The sequence below is a fragment of the Oryctolagus cuniculus genome, chromosome 6 (genome assembly GCF_051225735.1).
Source record: "Oryctolagus cuniculus isolate XC-2025 breed Fujian yellow rabbit chromosome 6, ASM5122573v1, whole genome shotgun sequence".
NCBI classification, from domain to species: Eukaryota; Metazoa; Chordata; class Mammalia; order Lagomorpha; family Leporidae; genus Oryctolagus; species Oryctolagus cuniculus.
In genome coordinates, this window is record NC_142872.1 from 112,421,916 (window position 1) to 112,434,868 (window position 12,953).

Here is a 12,953-nt window from a genome sequence, read left to right on the forward strand (position 1 = left end):
GCAAGTGTGATGGGGAATTCTTTGGGATGTGTGGTATCTACCTACATCCCAAACACTTTTGTTACTAAGGGCAGATTCAGCAGGTGTGGACAGGGCTACACGTTTCATCAGCAGTGCTTTCCCAGCCATGTCCATCAACTTTCACTAGGTTGTGCTGTTGTACTAAACAATCTCTCCTTCTCAGTGGCTTATAATGGAACAGTGATTTCTTGCCCACTTTACATGTGTCTAGACTGCAGCCTTGTTCCATGACTTATAGAGCAGTCCCTGTCTGGGTTGTCCTGCTCCCAATGTAGAGGGAAAGATCCAGAAAACTTTGAGAAATCAGGCAGTTCTTAAAATATCTGCTGTGGCATGGATGTCATGTCCACTGCCATGCCTTGGTCACAGCTAGTCTAATGGCCCTGTCTAACTTGGTTACATCGCATTTCAACAGATCCAGGGGCAGTACCCCATAACAAACACATTCGTATTTCTGCAGCAAAATGCAGTAAATAATCTGGTAGTGAATATTTGAAACTAATGCAGTCTTACCAGTTTAATCCAATATAGCCCATGTCATGCTTACATGCTTAACTTTTCAGTTATTGAATAAAGATTTACATCAATTAATTAGCTAGAATTCATATTAGGTTTACAGCCCAATATTTTTGTAGACTCTCTGGCCATATATACAAATCATGTTTTATTTTATCAGCAACTTTTTCTTGCCGTATGTCATCAGCTGTATGATGCAATACCTTTTTCATGGTTCTTTTTCCATTTCCATCACATTCAGAGTCACATCAGAATTAAGCACAAATTTAACAACCCTACCATAGACAAGGTAATATCTTGACTGAGATGAAAACAATTGCCTTCTGGGAGAGGGCAGTTTATAGGTTTTTGTAATGGAGTATAGTAATGGAATTTTATAGTATATAGCTAAGAGGAACTTCTACTATGGATCTTTTGATTATTTAAGGCACTATATGTTGGTGTGGATATTTAATTAGCCAGTCATGTGAATATATATATATGTTGTACTTGAGAATTTATAACACTGCTGCTTTTTCTGATCTAGGAATCCAAGGCATTGTAGAGGCATATCGGGCCTGTCTTCCTCAGATCAAACTCTATGGACCAACCAATTTTTCTCCAATCATCAATCATGTGGCCAGGTTTGCTGCTGCAGCCACCCAACAGCAGACAGCTTCTGTAAGTGCTTGATGGCCAGGGGACAGGAAGAATGTGGACTAGTGGCTGCACCTGGTGCCATTTTTCAATGATATAGTCATTCTTGGTTTGAGAGTAACATCTGTTGTTGCATTAGTGAGCATTAAAAATAAGACAATACAAAATGCTTGCATTCATAAGTCTTTTCTAACTTGAATACATTTTGTTAGATAGGTTCTAACAAAGAAAAAAAAATCAGGTATCTTCTTTTTGATGCAGGCTTAACAAATTAAGATTTGATGAGATGTGTATTAGTTGTTGTTGCAAGATTACTTACTGTGCTAAAAAGATTTGAGTTAGTTAACCATTACCTATTAGACCTAGGATATCAACTCTCTTTTTAGCTTCAGTGTACTTAGAAGTAGTGTGGGAGAAACTGCCTCAGACAGTAAAAATTAAATAAGGTAATTCATGTAAAGTGTACAGTGTCTGGGTCAGAGGGAACACTCAGCACATGTTAGCTACTATTCTAAAATTTATTCCTGTTCCAGGCTTAAATGGCCCAATAGATGGAACACAGCTTTTATGGAACATCTTTCTATTCTCTGAAAAGTTTTATCAGAGATGACAGAAATAAGAGGAAGATTTCCCCCTTTAAGCCATATCCATTTTTTTTTTTTTAATTTATTTGACAGGTAGAGTTATAGACAGTGAGAGAGAGAGAGAGAGAGAGAGAGAGAAAGGTCTTCCTTTCATTGGTTCACTTCCCAAGTGGCTACTATGGTCGGCGCTGCACCAGTCCAAAGCCAGGAGCCAGGTTCTTCTTCCTGGTCTTCCATGCAGGTGCAGGGGCCCAAGTACTTGGGCCAACTTCCTCTGCTTTCTCAGGCCACAGCAGTGAGCTGGACTGGAAGAGGAACAACCGCGACTAGAACCCAGTGCTTATATGGGATGCCGGTGCAACAGGTGGAGGATTAACCAAGTGAGCCACGGCACCAGCCCCAGCCATATCCATTTTTTAAAAAGTATATTTTGGAGTCACATTGTGGCGTAACAGATTAAGCCACCACCTATAGTTCCAGCATCCCATATGGGCTCGGGTTCTAGTCCTGGCTGCTCCACTTCCAGTCCAGCTCCCTGCTAATGCACCTGGGAAAGGAGAGAAGGATGGCCCAAGTCCTTGGGCTTCTGCACCCATGTAGGAGACCCTGATGAAGCTCCTGGCTTCTGGCTTTGGATCAACTCAGCTCCAGCGTTGCAGCCATATGGGGAGTGAACCAGGGGATGGAAGACCTTTCTCTCTGTCCCTTCTCCTCTCTCTCTATAACTCTGCCTTTCAAGTAAATAAATCTTAAAAAAGTATATTTTACCTCCATATTTATTCAACATTTGTGGATTGATTGATTGATTTAAGGGAGAGAGAGAAAGAGAGAACAAGCTGGATCTCATTCTCTGCTTTACTCTCCGAATGGAATGGGTCCGGGCCAGTGTCAAAGCTGGGAGCTGGAGCTCAGTGTAGGTCTCCCACATGGGTGACGGGAACCCAGTCACTTCAAGCCATCATTGCTGCCTCCCAGAGTCTTCATTAGCAGAAAGCTGGAGTCAAGAGCTAGAGCCAGGTGTCAAACCCAAGTACTCCAGTACAGGACTAGGTGTCTTAACTAGCTTCTTACCCACTGGGCCAACTGTGCACTCTGACTTGATCTTTTGAGAATGGAGTTGCTACTCCCTTAATCTATGCTTTGACATACTTAATATTTCAATTAAGGTATCAATTCCTTTGCTTGGTGAACGATTAATCTTTGACATTTAGATGCCTCACTTCCGAGCTATTTTGCTAGCTCTATTTTGTGGTGTGTTGTACTTTTAACGAACCTGCAGTTTTTCTAAGAGTCAATTTCCTTGGCACCAGAGAACCTTAGAATATTTTATGCAGATGGTATCCTGGGTAAAGACTGAAAAGTAAAAGGAGCAAAAAAGAGCCTGAAAGACTCATCAGCTAGAGATGGCATTAATCATGTCTTATTGTTTGGGAGCTTGACCTGCTTAGTGGACATATGTTCTTGTTTTGCCAGCAATATTTCGTGCTCTTGATCATTACTGATGGCGTGATCACAGACCTTGATGAAACCAGACAAGCCATAGTTAATGCTGCCAAGCTGCCCATGTCCATCATCATTGTTGGAGTGGGAGGAGCTGACTTCAGTGCCATGGAGTTTCTGGATGGTGATGGTGGAAGTCTCCGCTCTCCATCAGGCGAGGTGGCCATCAGAGATATTGTGCAGTTTGTGCCTTTCAGACAGTTCCAGAATGTGAGTACCATTCCTCACATCCACTTGCATGTGAGAGCTTTGCTTGGATTTGGCGTCATTATGTCAGAACGTGTTCCTCTGTGCTTTATGCAGTCGTTACGATGAGTGGTTCATTTAATATTGGTGTAGATATGTTAAAAAGATGTATTTTATCTTTATCTTAGTAGCAATAGAAAAAAAAACACAGGATATGTTGAATTTATCAAACTGGATGTGGTTTGATGAAAATCTCTCTGAAGAGTTTTTAAACTAGTTTACTCCTCTGGTAACACCTTGCAAAACTATAGTGCAAAATCACAACCCAGGTATTTGCCTTGATGTAATCAAGGTACAAAACAACAGGTGTTTCTCATGCTGCCCCTTTAGAGCCACACCCATTTTCTTCCTACCTCTGTCCTTACCTTAACCCCTGGAGGCCACTAATCTCTCCTCCATTTCTATGATTTTCTGATTTCAAGAACGTTATGTAAGTGGAATCATACAGTATGTAGCCTTTTGGGACTCAGCATAATTCTCTCAGGTCACCTGAGTCTTTGCACATATTCCTGTTTATTGCTGAGTAGCATTCCGTGCTTTGGATGTATCAGTTTAACCATTCAGCCACCCAAGGAGATCTAGGTTGTTTCCAGTTTTTGTCTATCAAACATGATGATGCTATAAACCTTCATGTGGGAGTTTTTGTGTGAACCTATGGGTTTGTTCCACTGGGATAAATATCCAGGAGTGCAATTTCTGGGTCTTTTGTGATTGCATGTTAAATTATTAAAGTAACTGATGGGGCCAGCACTGTGGCTCAGCGGGTTAAGCTAAAGCCTGCGGCACTAACATCCCATATGGTTGCTGGGTCGAGTCCCAGCTGTTCCACATCCAATCCAGCCTCCTGCTACTGTCCTGGGAAAAGCAGCAGCAGATGGCCCAAGTCCTTGGGCCCCTGCCACCCATTTGGGAGATCAGGAAGAAATGCCTGGCTTCTGGCTTCAGACTGGCTCAGCTCCAGCCATTGTGGCCATTTGGGGAGTGAACCAGCAGTTGGAAGATTTTTCTGTTTCTCCTCTTTCTGTAACTCTAACTTTCCTATAAATAAATAAAACGAGTCTTAAAAAAAAAAAGGAAAAAAAAAACAGTGATATGAGATACTCAATTGACACCAGCCACAGAAAAACTAATTCCAGGAAAATTAAGCCATTAATTAAAAAAAAAACTGTTAAATTTTCCAGAGTGGTTATACCATTTTTATATTCCCACCTTCACTGAGAGCGAGGGAGAGTGTGCGTGTGTGATTATAAAATAGTCACATTAGGGATCTCTGTAGTGATGTAACTAACAGTTCTGTATCTTGCTTATTGTGATGGTTCTACAGAAAAAGATGTGTAGGATCACACACACACAAATGACTGCATGTGAAATCGGAAGATCTGTGAATCACTGTTTCGGTGTCAGTTTCCTAGTTTTGATATTGTACTGTAGATTTATAAGATATTACCTTTGCAGAAAACTAGTTAAGGATACTTGGGATGTTTCTGTATTATTTTTGCAGCTTCTTGTGAATTTATAGTTCTCTCAAAATAGAAAGTTGTTTTTTTTTAAAAAAAAGTTATTAACAAGGGAAGGAAAGGCTTATATTTGAAAATTAAAGAACAAAACAAAATCATCAAATGCTAAAATGCTAATACCAATAAAGGACTTGATAAAAGCAGAAATAATATTGCAGTCACAATAACATTGGTTGCTTACCTTCTTCCATATATTGTGGACTTTTCCTAAGAAAAGATACAAACCTAGGAATAAAGAATTACTGCTTTGTAAATGGGAGGTGAGTTAACCCTAGTCTCTCTGCAAAAAGCCAGTAAAAATTCGGTTGCTGATGGTGACTTTGATTTTGTTTTTCAAAAGGCTCCAAAAGAAGCACTTGCTCAGTGTGTCTTGGCAGAGATTCCCCAGCAGGTGGTGGGCTACTTCAACACATACAAACTCCTCCCTCCCAAGAAACCGGCTACGAAGTAGAAGGAGCTGCGGCCACTTCAACAGAATCCCTGTGTATGTGGAGCAGTGCCATCTCCCACGCAACATCGTGGATCTGCCCTGTTACATGCTTTTCACCCTCAGCCTTTACGATGTAAACCTGGTTCTCTATGTTACATCTGTTTATCACATACATTTTATCCTTTCTGGGGGGACAATGCCATATCCAGCTTTGCCCAGTGAATTTGATGGTTGCTAATGATTTATGGTAAGTGCAGTGAGACTGTTTGAATTAGAAATGAGTGTGGGAAAAGCTGATTTTGTTGTGGTTACTTTCCTGTGATGACAGTGCTGTTTTTAAATGTTTCTCAACAGAAAGAATGGAAATTATTGGGATGATGTGATTTGCAGGAAGCCTCACTTTGTTTGCAGTTAATGTTTTATATGCCAATGTCCATACCTGATTATGAAAGCTTTTTAAAATTGATCATTTGTTCCTGTAATCCCGCATGTAGTCCTTTTCTTTCTAGGGTAAAAACTACCTTTATTTGGCACCTGATTTTTTGCTGAAGTTTAAACATTGCACAGTTTACAAAACAACCTGCACTCACCTGAGACTTCATGGAAAAAAAAAAAAAAACACATACACAATTTTTAAAATGTACAATCAGCAAGTCAAAAGAACTTCATTTAAGAAAGCCATTTTATTTGCCTTTCTAGATCTTTTGTTTTTCATTGTGATTCATTTCATTGACTAAACACAACTCTCAGGATTCTGTAGATGTATATATCATAAGTTGTTCTGGAGTTGACATTATTAGATTATTTTAATTGGGGATTGTTAAACTGGTTAGAACTGCTTTGCCCAGGAAAGCTACAAAGACCAAACATATGACATGAAGTTCATAATTCCATTTCCTTCTAATGAAAGACTTTACTTACAAAAGAATGGTTTCTACACTTTCCTTGCTAAGGCCCCCTACGTCGCTTTATACAGATTCAGCTAGACATGTTCCTCTTTTTCAGAACAGCCTTTCTTTTTTCTGATTTTGAGCTCATAATAGTGGTTATCTACTAATCAAAAATCATATTTTACATTTTGTTACCATGCTATTTCCCAAGTCCAGAATGTATCCTACATAAACTTTCATCTAACTTTTCAAAAAAAAAAAAAAAACCTGAAAAATCAAACCAACAACACTTTTCCAACTGTTACATCAGGATAGAGTAGCTTCTATGTCCTTTTTTTTTTTTTATGAATTTTTTCCTCTTACCATTTAGGACATATTACTTAGTGATCATTGTATTTTCAGAAGAGATTCAGTAGCAACATTACTGATGACCTGTGTATGAAGTACCATGCATATCCATAGTTTGTTCAATTCTCACTAACAACTTAACATTCCAATTGTATGTTATCACATATCCTAGAGTGGACACACACAGTGCTGTGTTGACAGGCCTTTCAGCGTGTGGAAAACCTGCACTACCGCCCAGGCCTCTTGTTCTCCACAGTGTCTGGAGGCAGTGAGCTCCCATCATGAGCAGCTTTCCTGTCTCAGAAACAGCTCAATGCCAAGTTCTGGCTCGGGAGCGACCTCCTTGCTGTCATGGTTGCTTAGCCCAGGTGAGCAGTTGCCACTTTCCCTCTTGGCTAGCTGACCTCTGACTATGTGCTGTTAACCTGAAGATGCTTAACTCGTAGTCTGCTCCTGTATAGCATGGCTCATTAGTCAGGTCACTGTGGTTTTATCAATAGAGGAAAAAAACAATGATCATTCCTCCCATTGTTTGGAGTCATTGTTTCAGACATCCTGATTTCATCTTTGCGATGCTTAGAAATAGCTTAGGTAGGTTGCTGTGATTTTTGGAATTTTTTTTTTAACATAGAAGCTGTTAACAAAATGGCGTACACATATGCTCAACGTATGGTACAACAGATAGAAGGAGAGCTTCTCTGTTGCTGGGGCAGATGTCACTTTGCCTGCTCCTCATTCTCCTTTCGCAGCCCCTCAGTAGCATCTCAAACACCTGCACAGGGCCCTGGAAACTGCTGCTCGTGAGCATTCATTGTTTCTGTTGGCCAAACACCAGACACCTTGGTGATTTGATTTGGCATTCATAGATTTATATTTTGGTTTTGCCTAGTTGTTCCTTTTTTAAAATGTGTGTTTTTTTTTAAATTCATTCTTAATCAGGTGCATCAGTAGATGTTATTTTTCATGAGAGATGTGATTCCAGCAAATTAGGGTAATTACTGCCCCTTCTGCAGTTTTGAATAAAGGCATTTATGATTTCTAAATTATCATTTTATAAAATTCTTAGAATTTCAATACTTGACCTTATCACATGCTGATTTAATATTGTTTTAAATTAGAGTAGTCCCTTTCATTATTGTGCCATCATTCATTCAAGTGCCATTCAATTTTAAAATGCATTTAAAGGAAACGTGACCAAATTGACTTTCACATCTCATGTAATCAGATGTACTACAAATATATATTGGAGTGACTGTGCCCTGGAGAAATGTAATATTTCTCATATTAGCCTGTACTGAGAAAATGGCATACCAACGAACCTCGTCCTCCACTTGTGGTTAGAACTGAAATTGTAAGAGCACTAAAAATTTTAAATCTGATTTGGGATTTACAGCTTAGGCAAGGCAACTTTTCTTTCTTTCTTTCTTTTTTCACAGCCAAAATGAATTTATTCATGGGAAATAAATTCACAGAGTAGCTAGCTGCCAGCAGGTACACAGACCAAACACATGGCAGAGAGGAACAATGTAGTTATGGGCTGGTAAGTTAGCCAGGTAAGGGCCGTGGTGGGTAGGAGGAAAGGGTGGAGTTGAGCTAGCTTTTTGTAGGCTTTTCAGACTCAATGGGTCTTCCTCTCTGCAGCAGGTTAGTTGGAAAAGAATGCAGAGAGTGGGGTGGAGAAGAATACAGGGTGTGGGACCAAGTTGGCCTAAGAATGCAGGGGCTAGCGAGTCCTCTGGGTGACCAGATCTGCTCTCAGGCAATGAGCCAAAATGACTCTGAGACCTCTGTCCTTGCTCCAACAATCATGACTCTGAGTAGAGATAGGGAGATGGAGTGCTGGGTTTCTGGCTACTTCCTACTTGTATGTGGTATTGATGTGGAGTGGAGTATCCCTTGAAGAAGAGCAGTCTTGTGTTGTTCCTGTGTGATGGCTTGGGATATAGCAGTCACTCGTTACTGTGAGAACTTTTGACACATGTTAATTATACACAGTAGGAATAGAAGCACTATGATTATGAGGATCAAAAGAGATAATAGACATTGTCCATGGCAGAAAACATGGTAAAATGAAGTAGGGCTAGTTTGGGAATCAATTTCATCAGTGCTTGATTGCTTATCTCTCTCTCTCTCTTTTAAGATTTTATTTATGTATTTGAGAGGCAGCGCTACAGACAGGGAGAAACAGAAAGGTCTTCCAACTGCTGGTGCTGGTCACTCCCCAGATGTCCACAATGGCTAACTTGGCCCATCTGAAACCAGGAGCCAGGAGTTTCCTCTGGGTCCCACACGTGGGTACAGGGATGCAAGCACTTGGGCCATCCTCCGTTGCTGTCCCAGGCTACAAGCAGAGAGCTACATTGAAATAGGAGCAGATGGGGACTCCAACCAGTGCCCATATAGGATGACAGCACTGCAGTGGAATCTCAGGCTACTATACCACAGCACTGGCCCCTCTATCCCTTCTCTTACCACATGCATCTTATTGGTGTAAAAGCAGCACTCTGCACCCAAGAAGAGGCAAAATCGTCTCTTGGCAGTCTTGAAGGACCACTGCCACCATTTAATCCATCTGATCCTAGAGATGAGGCAATTGCTATGCTGGGTCATTTATGTTTTCTTTGAGACTGAGGCTTAAGTCTTCAACTCTGCCTTGTCTACAGAAATGGCCAGTCCAGTCATTCCTGTCTCAATTCCTGCCAAGACACCCAACGAGATTAGCAAGGGAGTGAATCCAAAATCCCTATTGATAAGGTGGGTTAGAGGGATGGAAAATAGAGATTGGTCTAGGGTATAGGACAAAAGGGGATATAGGAAGACAAGAGTACAAGTCCCTTTACAAATTGTTGGAAGACAGACGTATGCTTGGTTGCCACAGGAAAGAACGCTTCTGTTTTCTTTGGTGTGTATATACTGGCAAGGAGCTGTGGGGTGGAGTTGATCTGGCCTGGTTCTAGTCCCCGGCTCCCTCAATTCCTCCTTCTTATGGAAACCGAGGCTGCTGACAGTGGTTAGGGTGATTACCAATCTGGCTTCCTCAAGCTGAGTAGGTGCTAAGTAGGGACCCTCAGTCAAGACAGGGTTCCAGTATAAGGTCGCCTATTGAGCAGGGGCACAGTGCCAGCTCATGGAAACTGCTTCCATCTAAGGTTTCATGTATATGGCCATTTAGAATTGCATTGCTTCAAATCTGGAGGAAACGCATCTAACAAGCAGATTAAATATGCAGGGTCCAAAACAAATGACAGAGTCATTATTAGAGGGCCTAGGAAATGTGCTATTCAAACCAGGAAGGAGTTTTTTCATTGAGAGGTAAATAGAAACTGACAGGAGCGGTTTGATAATAATCAGGTGGGTGTTAAAGCCTCGCCAGGTATATGTGAAGTCCAGACCTATCTATCTCTTCACATGGGGTACTAGAAGAGACACCATAAGGAAGGCGTGAACCTCCATAGGGAAGACATCCTGTTGATGCCTGTTACCTAGTTGGCCTGGAAGGAGAGCTGAGTAGGAGGTTAATATTGAATCGGCAGCATCTCTAAAAGCAAATTTACAGTCCTGCTTGCAATATTACTGTCCCTAGGCATCCCCTTAATAGCTGTAGTTACTTTGAAAGCTGGGCAGAGTGAAGGGCTTTTTCAGCTTAGGGAGGGTGAACAGGACCTGCAGCTATGACCCGGGAGTCCTTCGATCCAAGGGCAGTTCTGTTTCCAGTGACCCAGCTCTTAGCAGAGCTGACAGACTCTTCAGAGGCTGGCTTTTGTCATGACTGCTGTTTGTCCAAAGCCCTGGCTTCCCACATTGAAAACCAATGCCATTTGGGGGTGGAATTTGCTTTGTTTGGTCTGTTTAATGACATTTCACTGTGTAAAGCTGTTATTAACTGACATGCCACCTATCTTTACATTGCTCCTATTGCCTACCTTGCCCCTCTTCCTCCTGGTCTCTGTTAAAGTAGACAACAAGAGGCAGCCTTTAGGATGTCAGCCAAGCACCTAGGGGGTGCTCAATTCCATCCATAATCTTTGCTTAAATTATAAAATTTATTAATCAGGGGCCAGTGCTAGGGCACAGCAGGTTAAATCTCTGGCCTGAAGTGCTGGCATCCCATGTGGGTTCTGGTTCTAGTCCTGGCTGCTCCTCTTCTGATCCAGATCTCTGCTATGGCTTGGGAAAGCAATGTAGGATGGCCCAAGTCCTTGGACCCCTACACTTGTGTGGGAGACCTGGAAGAAGTTCCTGGCTCCTGGGTTCGGATCGGCACAGATCCAGCTGTTGGGGCCATCTGGGGAGCGAACCAGTGGATAGAACACTCTCTCTCTCTGCCTCTCCTTCTCTGTCTGTGTAACTCTGACTTTCAAATAAATAAATAAATCTTTAAAAAAAAAAACAAAACCCAATATCCAGTTACAGCTGAACCAAATTAGGATGAGAGTTATTACCCTGGGGTTTTCATGAATGAGATTGTTATTTGCCAATGACATCTCTAGGTTTTAAATTGAATTTGAGTCTGGGGTTTGTTTTTTTCCCAACAAACACCTTAGGCCAACACCAGGTCAATGGTCAACTGAGGCTGTCTCTGAGACAACTTGTTTCTTGCCCAAGTTGCATAAGTTTTTTTGAGGCCAGAAGGGAGTTGGGCGAAGTGTGAGAAATTTTTGAACCCATGGATTAAGCAAAATATAGTCTGAGGGAAGGGGGCTCCAGTCACAAGGCATCCCTTGAGAAGGAGTCACCCCAACTGAGAACCTAAGTTCTGAGTTCTCGTAGAGGAGAGAGTGAGAATCCCCATGCTTAGACCTGTGTCCTAGTTCAAACCAGGGCTGACAACCATTTCCCACACCTCCCAGAGGTAAGGGAGTAGGGGAAAACCCACCAAACACTGGAGGCCTTAAAAGGGGAAGTCAGCTGGCCATGCATGAAGCGACAAGGGCCTCTCTTACCAATCCGATGGAGTGATAACAGATCTGGTGTTGCATGTAGTGGTGAGATATGGCAAAGGGCTCTGGCTGTGAATTCATCCTGAGATGAGAAAGTGCACATGGGGATGAGGAGATGAGTGACCAAGGCAGTTTGCCACAGAAAGGAGAAGAAAGATCGGAGGAAGGGGAGATAACAGCTCTTGCCCAGAGAATGAAGGAGCAGCTGGTCTCCAAGGGAACACCCTGGGCAAGAGGCTGATCTCCCACACCCCTCCTCACACAGGGTATCAACAGTAAGTAAAAGAGGGGCAGAACAGAGAGGAGACAGAATATGAACTACAGCCAAAACAAATTTATTCAAAGGAAATAAATTTTCAGAGGTGGCTAACTACCAGCATGCACACAGAGCAAACACGTGGCCAAGGCAGGAAGGCAACTTTTCCAAGTAAATTCAGGGCTCCCTGTTGCTTATGGTATTTTTGACCTACTTTGCCTCTTCATTTTGTAAATTTTGTGGAAAGCTGTCTTCAGTGGTTCTCTCCTAGTCTCATTTTGTGCATAGTTGATAATCATGGAAGGGACACACAAAGGAAGCCATAAGTTTGGAGGAAATTGAGAGACTCTCTTGTGCTTTAATGAATGTCATACTTGACAATACATGTATAAGTTACTAATATATGAATTGAGATTAAATATATCTTCCATTTGGATTCCTTTTGGATGAAGTTATTTCTTGATGTGATATAATAGTATCTTGGTTTCATTTTTGTTCTTTCTCTACATATTATTGAAACAACGGAAAAGTTGAAAATAAAATGTCTTAATTTTTCTTGCCACTATAATAGAATGCACAGACTGGGTAATTTATTAGCAACAGAATCTATGTGGCTTATAATTTGTGGGCCTGAGAAGTCCAAGAGCATGGCTGTGACATCTGGTGAGGGCCTCCATGCTGTGTTGTAACATAGTGAAAGAGCAAGTGAGCACGTACCACACAAAAAGAAGGAATGGATGTTTTCATTGTGGGGAGCAACCGAGACTAGACTAAATTACTGGAACTGCTAAGACTAATTCTATGCATCTGATCTCCCATCATATGGCGATGAGAGAGAGTAAACAACTTCCACACAGCTGCCTCACCAATTCGACTAATAAGCTGCAGGAGCTGATCCTGCTTCTGATTGGAGGAGAGCAGCGTGCTCAGCGTGTGGGCAGCAGAGCACGGATTGGTGGAAGAGGACTATAAAGGAGGAGAGAGATAACATGCACCAGGAACATCTGAGCAACCCCTGAGAGAGCCGGCCGGCGGTGTGCCACCCCTCCGCGGAGGCAGGGGGGGCCGG

The 12,953-nt window shown here is 41.9% G+C and overlaps 1 protein-coding gene across 2 annotated transcripts in view; it reads left to right on the forward strand.

Moving 5' to 3' along the window:
- Positions 1–12,320, forward strand: part of CPNE3 (copine 3) — a 56,602-nt gene extending 44,282 nt beyond the window's left edge. The window contains exons 14-16 of one of the 2 annotated variants that reach the window (XM_002710675.6): positions 1,064–1,197; positions 3,231–3,467; positions 5,361–12,320. In XM_002710675.6, the coding sequence (XP_002710721.2) occupies positions 1,064–1,197; positions 3,231–3,467; positions 5,361–5,471 (482 nt within the window). In that variant the 3' untranslated portion in view covers positions 5,472–12,320. The remainder of the gene's footprint in view (positions 1–1,063; positions 1,198–3,230; positions 3,468–5,360) is intronic. The other variant, XM_089335500.1, reaches the window with a different exon arrangement.
- Positions 12,321–12,953: the final 633 nt, after the last annotated feature.